A 21,101-nucleotide genomic window follows, 5' to 3' on the forward strand; every position below is an offset into this window, starting at 1 on the left:
TGTTAATTATTCATTATAGGATGAATTATTGACAGAACACAACCCAGCCCCAAAGAAAACCGCTATTAATCTACTACTCCTGTCCTATTATCGCTTTGGCAGATGAGGGAGTACTTGGAAGGAAAAGGTTAGTGGACTTTCTCTTCTTAAATGTAATTAAGCTCAGTAAAATCCATTTATGAAACACTGCAGAAAAGAGATGAATACAGTTATGATGTCAAATCATGTTTGCCCATATTCACAGGGGTGATATTTAAAATATTTATGTGTTTCCACAAGCACCAAGGAACCCAAACAGCTGCTTGTGCTAGAGCACCTGACCTGCCCACAGGGATACACTGCTATTACAGCAATGCTGAAAATCTTTAATTCTCCTGGACCATCGTCATTATTATTACATCCAATATGGACATTAAATTAGCTTTTACTGAATCGCTACTATGGAATATATTTTTTTTAAAGATTTTATTTATTTATTTGACAGAGATAGAGACAGCCAACGAGAGAGGGAACACAGTCAGGGGGAGTGGGAGAGGAAGAAGCAAGCTCACAGCAGAGGAGCCTGATGTGGGGCTCGATCCCATAACGCCAGGATCACGCCCTGAGCCGAAGGCAGACGCTTAACCGCTGTGCCACCCAGGCGCCCCTACGGAATATGATATTCTTAATTATGCTGCATAACACCCCAACTAGCAGAACAGCATCACAGGTATTTTCAGCTCTAGAATTCTTTCCTTCTACTGCTAGTAGAAGGAGACTATACTATAAACTGCAGAGATATCTGCATGTCTAGAATTGCCTGTTGGTATCTTTTAGAGATGGCAGATGATAATCCACCTGGCTGGATCTAAAGCATTCCTGATCTGAATCCAAAGTGAGTTCTTCGGCTTTCTATATTAAATTGAGAGGCTGTGATATATTCTCTTTAATGATCCCCTTGACCGGTAGTCTTGGACAGAAGTCAACTCCAGACCCATCCTGGGGTTCCTGACTTAGAGGCTCAGAGGTAAGGTATAAACCAGTTCTCCTTCAGTGCAAAGGATTAATAATAAAAAATAAAAAAAGGAAAACAAAAAATCAGGTCTTGGCAGGGCGTTGGATGGTCCCACCTGCCCTGGAGCATTCTAAAGGAAGAAGTTGCCAAAGAGGAGAGCAGGGCTTTCTTTCCACAGAAGTGAAAGGCTGCAGAACTTGCCACATGCCCAACCTCAAGTTTAATCTTGGTTCTTGGGACACTTTGAAGGTGCCAGGGGTATTCACCAGGGTGCTTTGCAAATTAAAGACTACGTTGGAATTATAATACACAGGTTCCGATTTCTTATGGTGCCCTTCATCAAAAGAGACGGATATAAAAATAGTAGCGAAATAACTACTGTGCCGGGAACATACGTTCCTTTGTGTCTAACTCTAGACTCTACTTGTCTCTAAGCACTTTGGGGAAGTAGTATTCCAGCTCTCGATTCTCACAGCTCTCTATGCCAGCTGCACCCAACTTGTCTTCATTGGCTTTGAAAGTCCTTCCAGAACTCTTTCTTGCCCATGAATATGCTATGTCATGTGAATGGAACCTTCCTCCTCATTGCCCACCTGAATGCATACTTCAGGTTTTATCTCAAAAGTCAGGTGACTTGTGAGATTTTCATGACTAACTGCAGCTAAAATCAGGTGTCCTTCTCACCAGTTCCCATTCCTCTCTTGGAGCACTTATTGTTCACTATTATAATTATTTGTACACAAGCCCGAATCCCTGACCAGCCACTTCCTTTAGACCAGAGAGAGTACACCACTGAGGTTTGCTCTGGGAAGAACAGAGTAAGGGCTCAATACATACCTGCTAAATAAACCCATGGTGAGCAGGCAGACGGAGGAATGAGCAGAACTCTATTAAATCCCAGAACTCAATCTGCGTTACGAGCTGAGTCATGGTTGGCCTTTACTGTGCATTACTACATTGAAGATGCCATAGTATGGGCTACCCAAATTATGGTTTCCTTTCAAAGAGCCCGCCCTCTGAGCTGTTCTTCCCATCAGTGAGACTTGTTCTGACTCTGCTTATGTTGCCCATCCAAACCAAGGAAGCAATGTAGTCCTTAACCCTGTTAGTCATCCAAAAACTCCTTATCTTATTGACTCATCAGTTAACTCAGCCACAGTGTTGGTGATTTGGCTCCAAAGCCCACAGACGACACCTCTCCGTACAGGAAAGCACCTTCTTAGACTCTTATGTTGGTTGCTAATCTCAGAGGGGGCCATTTTAGCAACTGCTTCTCTCCACTGTGAAAAAAAGGTCACATTCTTTCCTAATAACTAAAAGCCCTGTGCTGGGATTTGACTGTAGTGAGTCCAATAGTGTTAATCTTAGAAAGACCCAGGTTTTTAACAAACTCATTTTATTGTATTCAAGAATCCAGACCTGTTACCTCACCAACTACAAGGGATAAAGAACCCTGGCTGAGATGAGGGCTGACCCTGGCCCACGGGAGTCCCCAGGAGACAGGCTCTGTGGTCTGGCTTACCCACCAGCGTCGGTTCCTCCAGTATTGATGTAGTTTTCCACTCACACATTGGATGAACACTCACATTCCTCCCTGACACAACTTTCACAGCCTCCTGGGTTATATCTGAATGACATTTTAGCTTTAATATATTTTAAGAAAGTTTAACTATTTCTAGAGACCTGAATGCTATGCTTGTTTCAACCATCATTATGTTTTGCAAAGTATCTCTTAGAAGTTATCTCCATCTATCACTACTCTTTATCCACAGAAATGTTGTAAAATACCATGCAATCGTTACCAATGTTATGTTAGCATGGAAACAGTTATTTTAATTAAATACCCATGTGTTTAGATCTAAAGGTGTCTAGGAGTTTAAAAAATTAAGTTATCCCATAAATGTCATTTTGGAGGAAAATTCCATGATATACTGACTCTGTCAGTAAACTGACAAAAGTGAAACATTGAAATTAAATCCACTAATTCAGAAGAAAAAGATCTTCAAGTACACACTCACCCACTATGTTTCATATGTGGCGGTTTATCCATTCGTACTGCTAATTTGATTTTTAAGTCCGAGTCCTGGCTATTTTTTGGAACTATCATTCGGTGCAACTCAGCTGACTTGGAGCTATTAGACGTTGGGTATAATATCACCTGTAAAAGACACAAAAAGAAAACATTTAAGTGCACAATACAGTGCCTAGTGATTGAAACGGAAATCTTTTCTATGTTTTCCTGTTTAAAAAGAAGGTATCATGCCCAAATGTGTCTAAGCCATTTGACTCTCACCACAACAGATGGGTTTTCAATACAGACTCATTTATCTTTTTGACAAATATGTGTTTTCATATTATCACATAACGAGTTTTCTTCCTGTGTCACTTCATAATGAGGTAAGAGCACAAAGGCTGCAGCTGAATTGACAGCTGAGAAATACTTGTTAGTCACCTATAATTTCAAGACTATTCTAAACTCCTCAGGACAAAAGTTCAGAGAGAAATATTTTTTGAAATTACAGATAGCATGTTTAAGAAAGTAAAACCAATTATTTTAGGCAGCAAAAATATAACTCGTATTTTAATACTTTCATTGTAAAATAGTGTTGAATGAAATCAACTCAATAAGAGATGGAAAAGACTGGCATCATAGCACATTTTCTGTCTTAGATCAATACCAAAGGATTTTTCGCCCTGATGACATGTTTTCAAAACTATGAAGATGATATTATGATTGAAACAAAGTAATTATTCTTAACAAAACTTCCAAATTACCAAGTGATTATTTCATAGCCCCACAGCTTCACAAAGCCAACACAGAAGAAAAGCTTACTCTTCCGATAATACGCGTCATGTATAAGCATACCCCATCTTACAGCATTTCACTGTGTTGTTCTTCACAGACACCACATTTTACAAATTAAAGTCTGTGGCAAGCCTGCGTTGAGCAGGCCTACTGGTGCCGTTTCGCCAACAGCATCTGCTCACCTTGCGTCTCCGTCACATTTTTGGTAATTCTCAAAATGTTTCAAACTTTCACATTATTATTCTATCTGTGATGGTGATCTGTGATCAGATAATAACCTTATGATAGCCTCTGAGTGTTCAAGTTAAAGAAGGAGTCACCCGTATCACTTTAAATCAAAATCTAGAAATCACTAAGCTTAATGAGGAAGGCATGTCAAAAGCCAAGATAGGCTGAAGGCTAGGTCTCGTGGGCCAAGTTGTCATTGCAAAGGAAAGTTCTTGCATGAAATTGAAGGTGTACTCCAGGGCATGCATAAGTGATAAAAAGCAAAACAGCCTTATTGCTAATACAGAGAAAGTTTCAGTGGTTGGGATAGAAGATCAAATAAGCCACAACATTCCCTCATGCCTCATGCAGAGCAAGACCCGAACTGTTTGCAATTCTGTGCAGGATGAGAGAGGTAAGGCAGCTGCAGAAGAAAAGTCTGAAACTAGCAGAGGTTGGTTCATGAGGTTTAAGGAAAGAAACCAATCTCCGTAACTAATAAAAGTGGCAACGCTGAACAACATATTTTCGATGTACACGAAACAGTCTTATATTGGGAGAAGAGATCATCTTAGACTTTCATAGCTAGAGAGGAGAAGTCACTTACTGGTTTCAAAGCATCCAACGGACAGGCGGACTCTCTTATTAGGGGCTCATGTAGCTGGTGACTTTAATTTGAAGCTAAAGCTCATTTACCTACCATTCCAAAAATCCTAGGGCCCTTAAGAATGATACTAAATCTGCTCTGCTTGAGCTCTGTAAATGGAATAACAAAGCCCTGATAACAGCACATCTGTTTATAACGTGGTTTACTGGCTATTTTAAGTCCACTGTTGAGACCTACTGCTCAGAAAAAAGATTCCTTTCAAAATATTACTGTTTAATGACAATGCACCTGGTCACCCAAGATCTCTGATGGAGATGGACAAGGAGATTAATGTTCTTTCCATGCTTGCTAACACAACATCCGTCCTGCAGCCCATGGATCGAGGAGTGATTTTCACTTTGAAGTCTTATGTAAGAAACATACTTTGTAAGGCTAAAGCTGCCGTAGATAATGATTACTCTGATGGATCTAGGCAAGGTAAATAGAAAACCTTCTGGAAAGGATTCACCATTCTAGGTGCCATTAAGAACATTTATGATTCATGGGAAGAGGTCAAAATATCAACAGTAGCAGGAGTTTGGAAGAAGTTGATTCCAATTCTCCTGGATGATTTTAGGAAGTTTCAAGACTTCAGTGGAGGAAGTAACTGCAGATGTGCTGCAAACAGCAAGAGAACCAGAAGTAGAGCCTGACGATGGGACTGAACAACTATTTCTTGAGATACAACAAGATTGGCATGAGGCCAATTAATTACCCTGCAATGACCTGTAAGTGTTCAAGTGAAAGGCAGAGTCACACAACAAACGGCTGCAGTCTCATGGGAACACGTCAGCAGGTACTTCTTGTGAATGAGTAAAGGACGTGCTTTGAGATGGAATCCACTCCTGATGAAGATGCTGTGAAGACCGTTGAACTGACAATAAAGGATTTAGAGTATCACACAGACTTAGCTGGCAAAGCAGTGGCAGGGTTTGAGAGGACTGATTCTAACTCTGAAGGAAGTTCTACTGTGTGTAGAATGCTCGCAAACAGCATCGCATGCTAGAGAAATCGTTCACGAAAGGAAGAGTCGATCAATAACGGCAAACTTCGTGTGGTCTCAATTTAAGAAGTGACCATGGCCACCCTAACCTTCAGGAACCACCACCCTGCACAGTCAAGGATCATCGACATCAAGGCAGGATCCTCCACCAGCAAAAAGATCGCGATTTCCTGAAAGCTCAGAAGATATTTAGCATTTTTAGTAATAAGTATTTTTTAATTAAGGTACATACTTTTTAAAGATGATGTTATTGCACACTAACAGATTACAGTATAGTGTACCCATAACTTTTATATGCACTGAGAAACCAAAAAACTCATTTGACTCACTTCATCAGGATACCCATTTTATTGCAGAACTCTGGAACTAAACTCACAGTATCTCTGAGGTATGCCTGTACATAAAACGATATATTTTCCCCACTTTAGTCAGTCGTAACATTATTTAGACATGGCATGTATCCAAGCCTTCACATTTTTAAATGGGAGGACTATATTCTGAAGGATAAAGATATGAAATGCAGTGTATATTTTAATCCACTCTTACTTTAAACCAGTGTGACAAGTAAACAAACCTGAAATTTCTATATAAATGAAGAATTAGAAACACACTCAGGTATGCTAAAATGTTCTTAACAACAAAACGCGGCAAGTGAATTTGGCACGCTCTGCCAAAAAACAAAAGCCTTCATTTCATGTATAAGTGGAACTATTCACAGACAAATTTTCAAGCAAAGCTCTTTTTCTCTCTAGGAAAGACAACAGTCATAAAAGCTTCTTAAACTATTCTCAACCTCCCAGTTGTTAAATGCAACTACTATTTTGAGACTTTTCTCAAGCCTATCCTAAAAGCCACAGTGGAGTTGAATCCAGCATATCTACACGCTTCAGCATATAAAGGCACATCCAGTAACAGATAAAACGGCATTTGTGATATTTTAAAAAAATGATATTATAGAATTAGTCCTTTCTGACTGCTAAAATATCCAATGGAACATTTTGCAGATTCTTAAATGACAGTTAAAAAAATAATAATTTTTGGCTCAAACCAATAGACAAAACAATGTTGTTATCAACTTAGAGGAGAATTCCAAAAAAGAAACAAAGACGAAGGGCTGTCTATCCCCCACCCTCTGAAGCTGTAGCAGCCATTCCCCTAGCAATTCTGGAAAGCTTTTTCTCCTTCTCCCTACCACATCCTTTCCCCCCCCCCCAAATTTATTTTGGCATGAGCCACCTACAGACTTTATTCCTTTCTAATTCTTCTTTCTATGTTTACACAAAAATTGGTATTGTTTCAAACCCCAAAAGTCTTATACAGGATGAGAATATTTAAGTGAAAACCTCTGGCAATTTTCTCATTCTCTAAATGCTGATGACGGGTCACTAAATAAGGTCCCAAAACAACTAATTGCATCTTATCCGCAAATTAAGGATCATCTCACTATTGAATACCATCATTTCCGCCACATTTTAGTTTCCTAATGGGTACTTCTAAGTGAAGTCAGTGGAAGAATTTATTGCTTATCTCTGTTCAATTAAACATGTGAGGACCCATTATGTGGGGACACTCAAAGGTGAAAGAAGACAGATGGCTCAGATCCTTCAGGGAGTTCATAGTTTCTTATCAGAGCAGAGTTCAAAACTATCGGATGATCTTACTTCCTCTCATTGCCCTCCTATCCCTGAGATGTGCCAACGTTTTCTGATTTTGTCAGTCTCTGGGTTCACTCACTGTCATGTCTTTGTTGGCTCGGTTCTATCACATGGGAACTAATACCCTGGGTTACATTTCCTCCTTTTCAAAGACCTAAAATTGTCTGTTTCTCCTGACAAACACTGACACATGTAACAAATGGAGGTCCATCCATAGGAAATACATTGTTTACAAAAGAACTGTACTGGTGGATAAGTCCTGAACCTAGTTTTAACAATGACTGTAAAACAGTCTCCAGGTCCCCAAATTGCACAAGCATGAAGTGGTTATGTCCTCTACATTGATGCAGATGGTAACAGACAAGCAGCAGCTCCCAATGTGTAGAGCCTAAAGGACCAGGAGGAATAGAGGACAAAGGAGCTCTTGTTCAGATGCAGAACAATGGTCTAATCAAGAGATCCTGAACACTGCAAGACAGGATTTCAGTCTTGTCCCTGGACAATTATTGCTATGTATTTTCACTTTACCCCCCCCCCCCCCCCCCCCCCCCCGCCGAAATGGGCTACTTGATTGTAGCTCGCCTACATCTGTTCCACTGCTGTAGACTGGATTGGTGCTAGGGCAGGGTGGGGAGGGGAGGTGGAGTAGTTCATAGGTTGCAAAGAGCCACAGCTGGGCCTGACAGAGATGCTGGATTCTGGCCTGGATGAAACTTTGGGTTGATTCCCTTGAGATGAAGCGAATGTGTTCTATGTGTAGGAGGAAGGGTAACAGACCTATTTTCATCTTTGGCTACAGGGGCAAACTACAGCTGATCATCTGTTTACTAGGATTTGTGCTTTGCCTAGCACAGAACTAGCTAGAAGCAGCTAGTCAGACAGAGATTGTATTTTCTAGCTCCTCTTGCATCTAAGTAGGGACATATGAAAGTTCTAGCTAATGGAATATGAAGAGAAGTGGTAAGCATCACTCTGGGGAAAAACGATGAAGATACAGGTATGCCGTCTCATCCTTTTTACTATCTGCTAGCCAAATGCAGAGAACTCCAATGCTCTAGGAAGTGAGAGCCATAAAACGAAACGGAAGAAACTATAAGCCTGACTCACCACACGGAGGAAAGCTACCCCATCTATCAGGAATGCCCACAGCAAACCGTTATGCAGGTGTTACTGTTTTGAACTAGTGAAATGTTTGTTGCAGCATTTAGTAGTATCCTAAGTAGTACATTAACAGAGTTTGGCATCATAGGTCTTCTTTCACAGGTAAGTACTCAAAAATTTTAAGAGAAGCAGTTCTACTTGAATAGGACTTGGCATAGTAATTAAAATATTTAACAGATATAAACATTTACTAAGGATTCTGCTCTTGTCTGGGTTTATATCTCAAATTATGGCTCTGTACAAAATAGTTTCTTCTATTATTTAGCAAAGTTGCCTCTTCTTTGCTATTCATTTCTATACACATTTCTGGTTCTTCTCGTTTATTTTTGTCACCAACACTTTAAATGTCTTGTCACTTAGCATGACACATTTTATGATTCCTTATCTTAAATATAAAACCAACCTATCTTCTTCATAATAAAATGTCAACACTACTTGCCGTCTTTGCTGAGGTGTAATGAAAAGCACAAATTTTTTTTAGGCTTTGTTTAAAATTTTGTCAAATTTAATATACAGGAAAAAAACCCCTTAAGTATGAAGCGTATTAATACATAAACACATAATGTTTAGAGTAATAGGCGATTCACTGGATCTTAACATAGGTTTGCTGACACCTCTACACTGTTTTCCTCCTATTAAAATATATTATATCCAAGCCATGTGCATTTGTGCACGTTTCACATTATTTTAACTTTGTGACCTATCCATTTAAGGCCTTCCAAATTTCTAAATGATTTCAACAAAGGTCTGAAAAATGTAAAAACTAAAAGGGGAAAAATCTAGAACTAAAGGGAGCTAGATAGGCCCTGGTGCTAGGTAAGCAATTCATTGTCCTTTTCCATGAATATCTGTTAGCCTAGAGAAAGAAAATAAGAGTATGTGACCACAATTCTTGGATTTTAGTCTTAAATTAGAGATACATACTTGATACAATTCTAGCTCAAAGATGGGTACAGCCAGCAATTCTGGAAGGAATCAGGACAGAATGTATAGGGAAATTACTTTCATTTAGGAGTCTCAAAGAACACATAAAAATTACAAGGCAAGACATGGGGAAGAAACTGAGACAAAGACACGAGGCTGTTGGAACTGAGCTACCCCCCCCCCCCCCAGGAGCAGGACTCTAGAAAAAGGCACACAATCCTTTGCTAATATTCTTACTACTATCTTTGGTTCTCAAGCCCTTCCCCAAGCTTAACTGGTCAGTTCCTTCTTTGTTTCCTGAACCTACCCCCAGTCAGCTTCCATTGCTTGCCCCCCACAAGGACTTCAACCAATACAAATCCTCATTGGATCTTCTGCCATGTCAATTCCCCATCTCATCAACAGGTAAGGAGAACACTAACAGACACATGAAAAGATGCTCAACATTATTAATCATCAGGCAAATGCAAATCAAAACCAAAATGAGATATCTCACACCTGTCAGAATACTAGGCTCAAAAAGATACAAAACAAGTGTTGGTAAGGATGTGGAGAAGAGGGAAACTTCATGCACTATGGATGTAAAGAGGTACCACTACTGTGGAAAAGAGGACTGGCAGTTCCTCGAAAAATGAAAAATAGAATTATCGTATGATCTAGTAATTCCACTACTGAGTATTTATCCAAAGAAAACACTAATTCAAGAAGATACGTACACCTCTATATTTCTCGCTGCATTATTTACAATAGCCAAGATATGAAAGCAACCCCAAAGTCCATCAACAGATGAATGAAGAGGATGTGGTATATATACGTAATGGAATATTACTCAGCCATAAAAAGAATGAGATCTTGCCATTTCAAACAACATGGGTGGACCCAAAAGCAATTATGTTGAGTGAACTAAGTTAGAGAAAGATAAATGCCCTATGACTTCACTTATGTGTGGAATCTAAAAAACAAATGAACAAAGAACAGAAAAAAACCCAGTCTCTAAAATGCAGAGAACTGGTGGTTGCCGCGGGGTGGTGGATAGGGATACGGGCGAAACAAGTGATGGGGATCAAGAGGTACAAACTTCCAGTTATAAAATAAGTGCCAGAGATAAAAAAAAATACAGCATAGGGAATAGAGTGAATTAATACTTAAAAAAAAAAAAAAAAAAAAAAAGAAGGTGAAACACAAACTTTCGAGGATTAGGAAGAGAACACTATAATTGAGACTAGAGGCCAAGGAGGCAGAAAAACCAGAATGTGATGCACTATATTCAAGGTGGACAGTGTTTCAGAGAGTAGGAAATGGCCAACAGTGCCAAATGGCCAATGAGAGAGTAAGCACAGTAAAAACAGAAAGGGTACTGCTTGGTTTAACAGAGTAATCACTCAACATCTCAGCAAGTTATGTGAGGCCAGACTGTGATAGTTTCAAGAACAAAAATCTATCCAAGGAAGAGGAAAGAACTTCATTTAACTCTTAGGTGATCAAGATAGGGCAAGCCGGGCAAGATCACTTTGGCTAGAAGAGCACTGTTTGCAAATGTAGGGGCAATAAAGCCAGGGAGGGTGCGGAGGGTAAGAAAATGGGAAGTTGTGCTGACAGATGAGAGCAGAAAGGAAGACTGGGGATAGGCTGTAAAGGGGCATGTTTTGCTAAGGAGTTTATAGGTTATCCCATAACATGCGATTAAAAGATGCTTTTAAGCCAGGGAATGACAATCAAATGTTTATACCCCTGAGTAAAGAATCACCCCCCCCCCCCTCTATTCAGCTGTATACATTTCAGAGCAGAAGTGTGGTGAGGTGTCCTAACACCCAACTGAGAGATGAACTGGCCTTAAATATACATCTTTAAAACAGAGTAAGGAGAGAGTAAAAATGCTAGTAGCTGGAATCATGTTTCAATTTGTGATTAAAAACCCTTTTTGCTGACAATCAGATGTCCTTGAGACACAGAGGTCTGTAAGGACATGTATAAGGGAACATCTCAGATAAGTAGAGCTATCTCTATACGAGACCTTGACTTTCTGGGTTCAGTTGACATTTTTCTATCTTTCTCCTTCAAATGACAGTGATTTTACACTTTAGCTAAGATTCACAATGACTAAGATTTTATACTTTATCTAAGGTTCACAATGTGAACTTTTCACGTACCAAGTACCTTCCTGAGAGCTATGACCTTGAGAGAAAGACTAACTGCATTTACTTCATTTCAATAAATTTGTATTTAGCACATGTTAATAACTAGGATATATTTTCTCCAATATCAGGGCCTCTGTATTTTCAGTGTGTGGAGTAGATAAATCAAAAGATTTTTCTGAGAGAAATCTACATCCTTAGTAACATTTTCCAGTGTTTTAATACACTTGAGGTTGCTTCGTCCAAATTATTTCCCCTTCGATTTAATATCACCGCTTCCTGTCCTACTTAGTTGAAACAAAGAACACCTGCTCACTCACACTGATGCTCTTTTGTGTACCGAAAGATTAGCATTAAGCCTTCTACCAACCTCATTGTCCATAGGCTAAATCCAGTTCCCTTTATTTTCAAAGTTGGAAAGAATCCTGGAATTTACAATACGGAACTGATCAAACTCCCAACTCCTTACCAAATGAGTATTTGGCCTGACAGAGAACCATTCAATTCCTTCCTTCTATATAGTACTTTTTTTTTTTTAAATAAGGCCCTTTTCAAATAAAACAGTAAAAGTATAATCTTGATTCAGTAGTTTTTCCTGACATTAACTTGTTAAAGGATAGAGATTAAAAACATTGTTATTTACATGATGGAGGCTGAGGAGGGCATATGCAAAAGAAAAACCAAGGTGTATAAATTATTCCTTAATCTCTTCTGAAATCTCTACTTCATAATGAACCATTACAGGAAAGGGCTCTTAGAATGCACTTAGCAGACTGTGCTCCCTGAAGGCAGAAGCTATTCTGTGGTACAGCGTCTCATCTGTGGCTTCTAGGTTAATGTAAGCCAGTATCTTCAATTAAGCCCTTCTTCACCACGATTCCCCTTCATATCCCAGACTAGACACTTACCAAGTTATTTGTTGGCTGGCTGACTGGATAGATGCTCAGAGAAATTAGAAATAAAAATGCAAACCTAAAATTGATACTTGAGAAAAAGGCTTGCGAAATTTGGTAACAGAAAATGATGGTAGTGATTTTGTAGGCCAGAGTTTGTATGCTATTTGCCAGTCTGTAAAAATTTATGAAACTCTCATCTTTCCATTCCTGTGGTAGGTAGAGTAGGTTTCCCACAGATGTCTCTACACATCCTAATCTGCAGAAACTGTGAGCAGGTCACCTTACATGGCAAAAGAGATTTGAGGTAGCAGGTGGAATTCAGATCGCTAATTAGCCAACCTTAAAATAGGAAGATAATCTTAGGTTATTGAGGTGGGACCGATACAATGACCGGAGTTATTAGGGAAGAGGAAGGTAGAAGAGTGGGTGTTGGGGGCTCCTGGGTGGCACAGCGGTTAAGCATCTCCCTTCGGCTCAGGGCGTGATCCCGGCGTTCTGGGATCGAGCCCCACATCAGGCTCCTCTGCTATGAGCCTGCTTCTTCCTCTCCCACTCCCCCTGCTTGTGTTCCCTCTCTCGCTGGCTGTCTCTATCTCTGTCAAATAAATAAATAAAATCTTTAAAAAAAAAAAAGAAGAGTGGGTGTTGGAGCCATGAGATGTGAGAAACACTCAATTGGCCAGTGATGGCTTTGGACACGGAAAGAGGCCATAGCCAAGGAATACAAGCAGTCTCTAGAAACCGAAAAGGTAAAAATAAATTGCATTCTTCCTTAGATCCTCTGGAAAGAACTCCACTCTGCCAACATCTTGATTTTAGCTTACTGAGATTCATTTTGGACTTCTGACCTCCACAAATGTAAGACAATAAATTTGTTTTGTTTTTGGTAATTTGTCAAAGTCACAATAGGAAACTAATACAGATAATAAAGGCTGAAATTTGATCATGAAAGAACACAAAATGACGAGATTTGATTAAAAAAAAAAAAACCCTAAATTTACCTTTTAAATTTCTTCTGCCAACTATGTGATTCAAAGACATTTTTACATACAGACTTCTATCAGTAGCTTTGTCTGATTATTTTAACAAGAGGTTTCTGTGTGTGCTTATTTCTCTCACATTCCTGAAGCATTCTGCTTACATGAAATCTTTTGAAAAAGTTTTTTTATTTTGTTAAAGTTTTGACTTTCCTTATCCTATAAATTTTTTAAATGATTAATAATGAGGCTGATTATTTTGGTTACTGGAATGAAGACCAACATGGATATATTTCTAACAAATTTAAAGTTTCACAAACCCAAATGATTAAGGATTATTTCTATTACCAAGTCTTTCTTAAAGATTTTGAAAGACATAGTCAAGGCTGTCACTATATTTTTTATGGCTCAGTTAAAGATATTGGCCTTTATTCATCTTCATATATCACTTTTACTGCTTGTAAGGTGTCGATTTCTCCTTGGATGGAGCAATATATTCCATTACCACTACATCTGTGTTTTTTAAGACTTATCTAGACAGAAAAGCATCATTATTATTCTTGATCTATTCCCCTCAACCATAAATTATGAATAGCAGTAACCTTTATATTTCCTTACCAATACAGTTTCTATTAGAGGATACTGCATGAGAAGCTTTATCCCGTTTCTTTTTACTAGTCTGGTTATAATAATGCCTGGCATTTATAAAGAACCTTTCAACTGAATGCCACAAAGTGCTTTGTAAAATTTAAATTAATTCTCACATCACCCTTAAAAGATAGGCATTACTCTTGTTATGTAAATAACTTGACACTGAAGTTAAATGAATAACTAAGGAAAATTACTTCAGGATAACAATAGACACTTTCAGTGTTACAACCCCCTCCCTCAACCCAACAGATTATTCCCTTAATTATTTCACAAACATTATAATTACTAACGTAGCTTTGTTCTTGCTTGGGTGATTAAACACTGTAAGAATACATATGTATGTATTTACCTATCTATTGATTTAAGTACTGTAAGAATTTTCAGAGCCAAGTCCATTTTATTTCTGTTAATCCAGAACATTCAATGGTAGGGTGGGAAGGAGAAGGTTACAGACTACGTCTAAACCTGAGTAACTCCAGCTGCATCCTTAAATATAGGTGATAGACATTCAGTATACGGTAAGGTAAGATAGAGGGTGGTGGGGAATAAAGGTCAGGGCAGAGAACGAGAAGTTAAGTGTCTTGGCCTCTTGCTCTCCTGGCTATTTTCACAGAGCCAATACCAGAGTCAAGTTCTTCTGGAAGCAGGTTTTAAACTTCTCAGTTTCTGGTGCTCAATAATGAATCTGAATCTTGTACCTCTTACCTAAAGAATTTGTTTTTGACTCGAACACTACAGACAATAACTAGCAGGGAACAGAAGTACTTAGCTTTTCTGAACCAGTGCTAAACACCGTGAAGGTGAATGTTAAGTGGCTCCGAATAGCTCCAAGATGCACAGGACCGTCCTTCCTTAATGCAGCAACTATAAGAGGAGGCTTGTAATGGACTTGAGGATGTTCTTTTTTTTTTTTTTTAAAGATTTTTTATTTATTTATTCGACAGAGATAGAGACAGCCAGCGAGAGAGGGAACACAAGCAGGGGGAGTGGGAGAGGAGGAAGCAGGCTCATAGCAGAGGAGCCTGATGTGGGGCTCGATCCCATAACGCCGGGACCACGCCCTGAGCCTAAGGCAGACGCTTAACCGCTGTGCCACCCAGGCGCCCCAAGGACTTGAGGATGTTCTAACCTGCTTCCTCCGTGTATTAAGAGCGACGGGCTCAACATATTAGAATATCACTCTTTCTGTAGGATCTACACCACACATTATTCTGCAGTTGTTGCACTTTCTCACTTGGTAAGGAAGCTCAGGCAGTCAAACGAAGGGAGTTATTCTACTGTCTACCACAATTTTGCATAGGAGAAATGAAACGGAATCAGGCAAAGTTCAAGAGATTCATTTCTTCATTCATCTTCCCAACATTAACTGGACATGTATTGTAGGTCAGAAACTATTAGATGTTGGTGAAATGATACTATGTCCTAGGCCCCACATTCGACAGGAAATGGAAATACCCTACTGTAAGTTTTTACACTACATACAGTCTTATATCATTTGTGATGAGTTAAAGCAACACTTAGAATAAGTTATTGATAATAAGTCAACAAAGAAAAAATGGAACCATAAAAACATTCAATTAGTCTAAAGAAGAGAAAAAAGGGAATAAAGGACAGGAGAGACAGAACAAACAGCTAAATGACAGATTTAAACTTAACCACGTCAATAACTCATAATAACGATTAAAAGATTGCCAGATTGAATAAAAAATAGAAACCCAATTATACGCTGCTTAAAGAAACATATTTTACAAGTAAAAAAATAGATCAAAGGATGGAAAAAGATAATATGCTAACACTTGTTTAAAACAATCTGGGACGGCTAAGATAAAGTATATTTTAAAGCAAAGTATATTACAAGGGATAAGGAAGGTCATTTCATAATGAAAAAGCAGTCAATTAATAAAAAGGACATGGAGATCATTAATAGTTGTGCACTGAGCAACAGATCTTCAAGATACAAGAAGAAAAAAAATGATAGAACAAGTCCAAAATTATACTGAGATTAATACCAATTTCTCAAAAATTGATAAAAAAAAGTATATAGAAAACCAATAAAGATATGGAAGATCTGAATAATAATCTGAACTATCTGACTTTTCTGAAACACCCTATTAAACAGTGGAGGAATACACAGTGTTTCTAAATGCATGTGGAACATTCACCAGATGGACCATATTGTGGGTGATAAACTAAGCCTCAGTAAATTTTAAAAGGATCAAAGTTCTCTAAGTATATTCTCTAATCATAACAGACTTCAATTAGAAATTAATAACAGAACTCGGAAAAACCCTAAAATATGTGGAAACTAAATGACACATGCTTAATAACCTACGGCCAAAGGGAAAAAAATCAAAATAAAACTTAGTATTTTCAAAAGGATGAAAAAAAAAAAAAAGACAAAAAGCTGTTGGATGCCACTAACACAATAATTAGCAAATGGGCATTTATAGCCCCAAATACTTTGTTTAGAAAAAATAGGTTTTTCTCAAATCAATGCCTTCCACTTCTAAGAAACAGAAAAAGTATTATAAATTAAATTCAAGATACATAAAAGAAATAATAAAGATCACAGCCCAAATAAAAATTAGCAGAAGGAACTTTATCAACTTGGTGAAGGGGATCTACCAAAAAACCCTACACAGCTAATATTATACTTAATGTTGAACAAAGACTGGATGCTTCCCCCCCCAAAAAAAATTGAGAACAAGACAAGGATGTCCATTTTCACTACTTCTTTTCAACACGGTATGGAGGTTCTAGTAGGTATAATAAGGCAACAAAAGGAAACTAAAACCATCTAGATTAGAAAGGAAAGCCAAAGTGTATTTTTAGACAATAATATTGCCTATGGAAAAACAACCTACCAAATGCTACTACAACTAGGGAGTTCAGCAACACTGCAGGGTCCAAGATCAATATAGAAAAGTCATCTGTATTTCAATATACTGGCAATATCTAATTTAAAAAATTAAAACAAAATGATACCACTTAGAATAGCATCAAAAACATGAAATACTCAATGACAGATCAGATTTAAAAAAATGCAAAACCTTGCTATGAGGAATGAAGAAAGACCTAAATAAAGGGAGGGATATACTATATTCATGGGTCGAAAGACCCAATACTGTTGATCAGTTCCCAAACTGATCTACAGATTCAGTGAAATCACAGTCAAAATACACTCAGTGTTTTTTATAGGCAGCTACAAACTGATTTCAAAATTCATAGGAGAAAGCAAAGAACTTAGAACAGTCAAGAGAACTGGAGAATAAAAACAAAAACAAAGCTGGAGAACTACCAGTCCTTTGTATGAGAGACTTACGATAAAGCTAATCAGAGCAGTGCACCATTGGCATTAAGACAGGAAAACAGATCAATGGAACAGACTAGAGAGTCCAGAAATAGACCCATACAATTGATTTGCAACAAAACGCTAAGGAAATTCGGTGAAGTCTTTTCAATAAACAGTACCAGAACACCCGGGTAGTCATACGTCCAAAAAGTAGACCTCAATCTATACATAGCTCTAAACACACAAAAATTAACTAGAAATGGATCAAAGATCTAAACGTGGAAATCTAAAACCATGGAACTTCTAGAAGAAAACAGGGACGAATTCTGACCTTGGGCTAGGCCAAGATTTCTTACACACAGCACCAAAAGCATGAGCCATAAAAACAAATTCACAAGCTGGACTTCATCAAAATTAAAAACTCCTGCACTTTGAAACACACTTTTAACAGAACGAAAAGACAAACTACAGACTGGGAGAATATTTAGAAAGCATATCTCTGATAAAGGAGTTGTAAACAATTTATTATGGTTTTTCCAGACTCAAGAACAACAAGCAACTCAATTAAAAATTGGGGATTCATCAGGGCACTTCGGTGGCTCCATCGGTTAAGTGTTCAACTCTTGATTTTGGCTCAAGTCATGACCTCAGGGTCATGAGATCAAGCCCTGCTTGGGCTCTGTGCTGGGTGTGGAGCCTGCTTAAGAGTCTCTCTCTCTTTCTCTCTCTCTGCCCCTGCCCCCAGCCCTTGCATGCATGCGCTCAAAAAAAAAAAAAAAAAAAAAAAAGGTGGGGCTTCATCAAAGATGATGTACGGATGACAAGCATGCCAAAAGATGTTCAACATGGGGGTGCCTGTGTGGCGCAGCCGTTAAGCGTCTGCCTTTGGCTCAGGGCGTGATCCCAGGGTCCTGGGATCGAGCCCCACATCAGGCTCCTCCGCTGGGAGCCTGCTTCTTCCTCTCCCACACCCCCTGCTTGTGTTCCCTCTCTCGCTGGCTGTCTCTGTCAAATTAAATAAATTCTTAAAAAAATAAAAAAAAAAAAAGATGTTCAACATGATTACATTAGTTGTTAGAGAAGGGCAAATTAAAACCATAATGAAATAACACACGCCTATTAGAAATAAGAGCTAAGTATAGTGTATGTGTCTAATATCTGCTCTTTCTGGGAGAGAGGCAGACCTCTATTACTATGGGGAAATTGAAATGTCAACTTCTGCTAATATAATCACCCACATGGACCCACCATGGAGGATCCTATTTATAACCTGTTCACCCTCCTGAATGTGAGAAAGTAAGAAAATGCTTTCCTTTACCTCTACAGTGAAGATGCCAGCCAACCCCTTACAGAAGGTCCCAGGTAGAGTCACTAACAGCTGAAGCATGTTATTGGAGGCTCCCTTCCTTCAAAGTCAGACTCTGAATGATAAGTCTTCTCTAACTCTTCACAGCATGTGATTAATGAGCCAGACATAATTAATTGCAGCTAGAAAAAGTATGTAGAAAGAATGTGCACTGTGTATGATTTATCTCTGGCTCTCCACCCATCTGTGGTCCTGCCTCTTGTCACTGGCATGGCTCTTCAGAGAGGACAGCAGAGTCCTGTGACAAATGGCTACATGAATGGACTAAAGGAGGAAGGAGATCTTTTCTGTGGTTTTTAGTTTCAGAGAAGCTACACTCCTTGCTAAAACCAGAAAACATCCATGGTATAGGGTGAGTTGAAATTAGGCACATGAAATGCAAATGAGTATTCCACTTTGCAGTAGAGGATGTTATTTCGCTGAGCACGGTAGCAGTCATCCAGTGCTGGGATTTCAATAAAACTAGATATTAAGTTCTGCTTTCAAAGTGAAGAAAAATACTTATTATGATTTCACTAGCAGCTTCTCTAATGCTTGATTCATATGTAGATGAATCAAGTCCATATAATGCTGGAAACTTTTTTTTTTAATCCTCAAATATAAATTTTGACTGAGTGAAGGAAAAAGCCCTGAAGTGATTAACTGTATATTTATTTTTGAATGGTTAGGATGCTTACTCAAAACATGTGTAGTCTACTCCTAATTTATTACTTTGTATGTTGAAATCAGCGGTTCTATGATGACTGTGTACAAAACCAGGCAATTAAGAGAAAAGTTTAAGCTCAATGGGATCTAACCAGTTATATATGGGGTATCCAATTAACTATGGTAAGTCTGGCTAAAATAATTAAAGTAGCTCCTAAAAGTTTTAACATTCATGAAGAGCTTAGAGAATTCAATTCACCCAAAGCTGTTATTCTCCCTTGAGAATAACAGAAAAGGATATCGCTAGAAAAACCAGAGGGGCAAGAAAGAGAAAATCAGACTGACCAGTTAATTAGAGCTCTTGACAGTATTTCTCTCCCAAGAAGACAGACCTTTTAACACACCACTGTATCACTTCTCTTGTCAAGATTCAAAAACAAAAATCATGCATATTCTGATCACTCTGCAGACAGATCTCCTTTGATGCTTCATAAAGCCAACAGAAGAAACAACTCAATAAAAAAGGCAAATATATAAGCTAAGTTTTACTTGCTACACTAAGCCATTACAAGCTGCCTGAAAGATAATAGTTCATTTTAATGGAGTAATCAATTCAGCAATTCTAATTCACCTTAGTATTTAAAATGTATCTGAAATTAACCACCAGCTGCTATTTCCATATAGTATTTGTATTTCTAAAACAAGCATGATGACTGTCACTGTGAATCATGAGGTATGAACATCTCAAGAAATGTTAAATAGAAGTACAGATATTCAAGGAAAAAGGTGAAAAAATACACAAAATGAAAACCTTAATTTCAAGAATATTACCAATGTATACCTAATAGGTAAGCAAACTGTTAAGTCTTTTGCTATCTTAAAATATTATTTAATCAAATTAGAAGAAAGATGATCTGGCTCCAATGCACCGTAAGGGAAAATAGGTTCTCTGATTTGTATGAGTCTCCATCCTCAGAGACGCCAAAGAACTAGCATCCTTCTGTGTGTACCAATGATGTGGAACCATGGCCTCAACTAAAGAGTATGACTAGACACTAGGCTTTTTCTAAAGACTTTTAGAACATCTTTATAGCAATGCTTCTAAAACTAAAAAGTCACTTTGGTGGAAACTTTAAAAATTCACTTGGGGGGCACCTGGGTGGCTCAGTCAGTTAGGCATCTGACTCTTAATTTCAGCTCGTCATGTTCTCAGGGTCCTGGGATCAAGCCCTGCATCGGAATCCACGCTCAGCAGGGAGTCTGCTTGGGATTCTCTCTTCCTCTCCCTCTGCTTCTGTTCTTGCTTTCTCTCAAATAAATAAATCTTTAAAAATTAAAAAAAAAAATTCATTTTGTTCTCAAGAACACCTTGCACCAAGTTTAAAAGTTACTAAGGAGGGCAAGAATTCATTCTCAAAGACTCAGTGGAAACTTCATTGTCCACATATAGATGCCCTGTGACATAATTATTTAGATTTTTATATGGCTATGTTAGGTAAGCCTTGTTTTTAAAGTTTTAGGGATAAATCATCTTTAAAGTTTTTTTTTTATTTGAGCATAGTTGACACATAATGTTATATTAGTTTTAGGTGTACAAACATAGTGATCTGAAAGTTGATACCTTATGCTGTGCTCACCACAAGCATAGTTACCATCTGTCACCATCCAGCACTATTACGGTATCATTGATGAACCGTATACTTTCGGGTGCCTGACTGGCCCTCTATTTGCCTGCTAGGACAA

The 21,101-nt window shown here is 38.3% G+C and overlaps 1 protein-coding gene across 10 annotated transcripts in view; it reads right to left on the bottom strand.

Moving 5' to 3' along the window:
• Positions 1-21,101, bottom strand: part of CADPS2 (calcium dependent secretion activator 2) — a 513,662-nt gene that overhangs the window by 217,161 nt on the left and 275,400 nt on the right. For all 10 annotated transcript variants that reach the window (XM_044387950.3, XM_044387934.3, XM_044387928.3 and 7 more), the window contains exon 8: positions 3,013-3,152. In XM_044387950.3, coding sequence (XP_044243885.1) covers positions 3,013-3,152 — 140 coding nt within the window. The remainder of the gene's footprint in view (positions 1-3,012; positions 3,153-21,101) is intronic.

The sequence above is a fragment of the Ursus arctos genome, unplaced genomic scaffold (genome assembly GCF_023065955.2).
Source record: "Ursus arctos isolate Adak ecotype North America unplaced genomic scaffold, UrsArc2.0 scaffold_3, whole genome shotgun sequence".
Lineage (NCBI taxonomy): Eukaryota > Metazoa > Chordata > Mammalia > Carnivora > Ursidae > Ursus > Ursus arctos.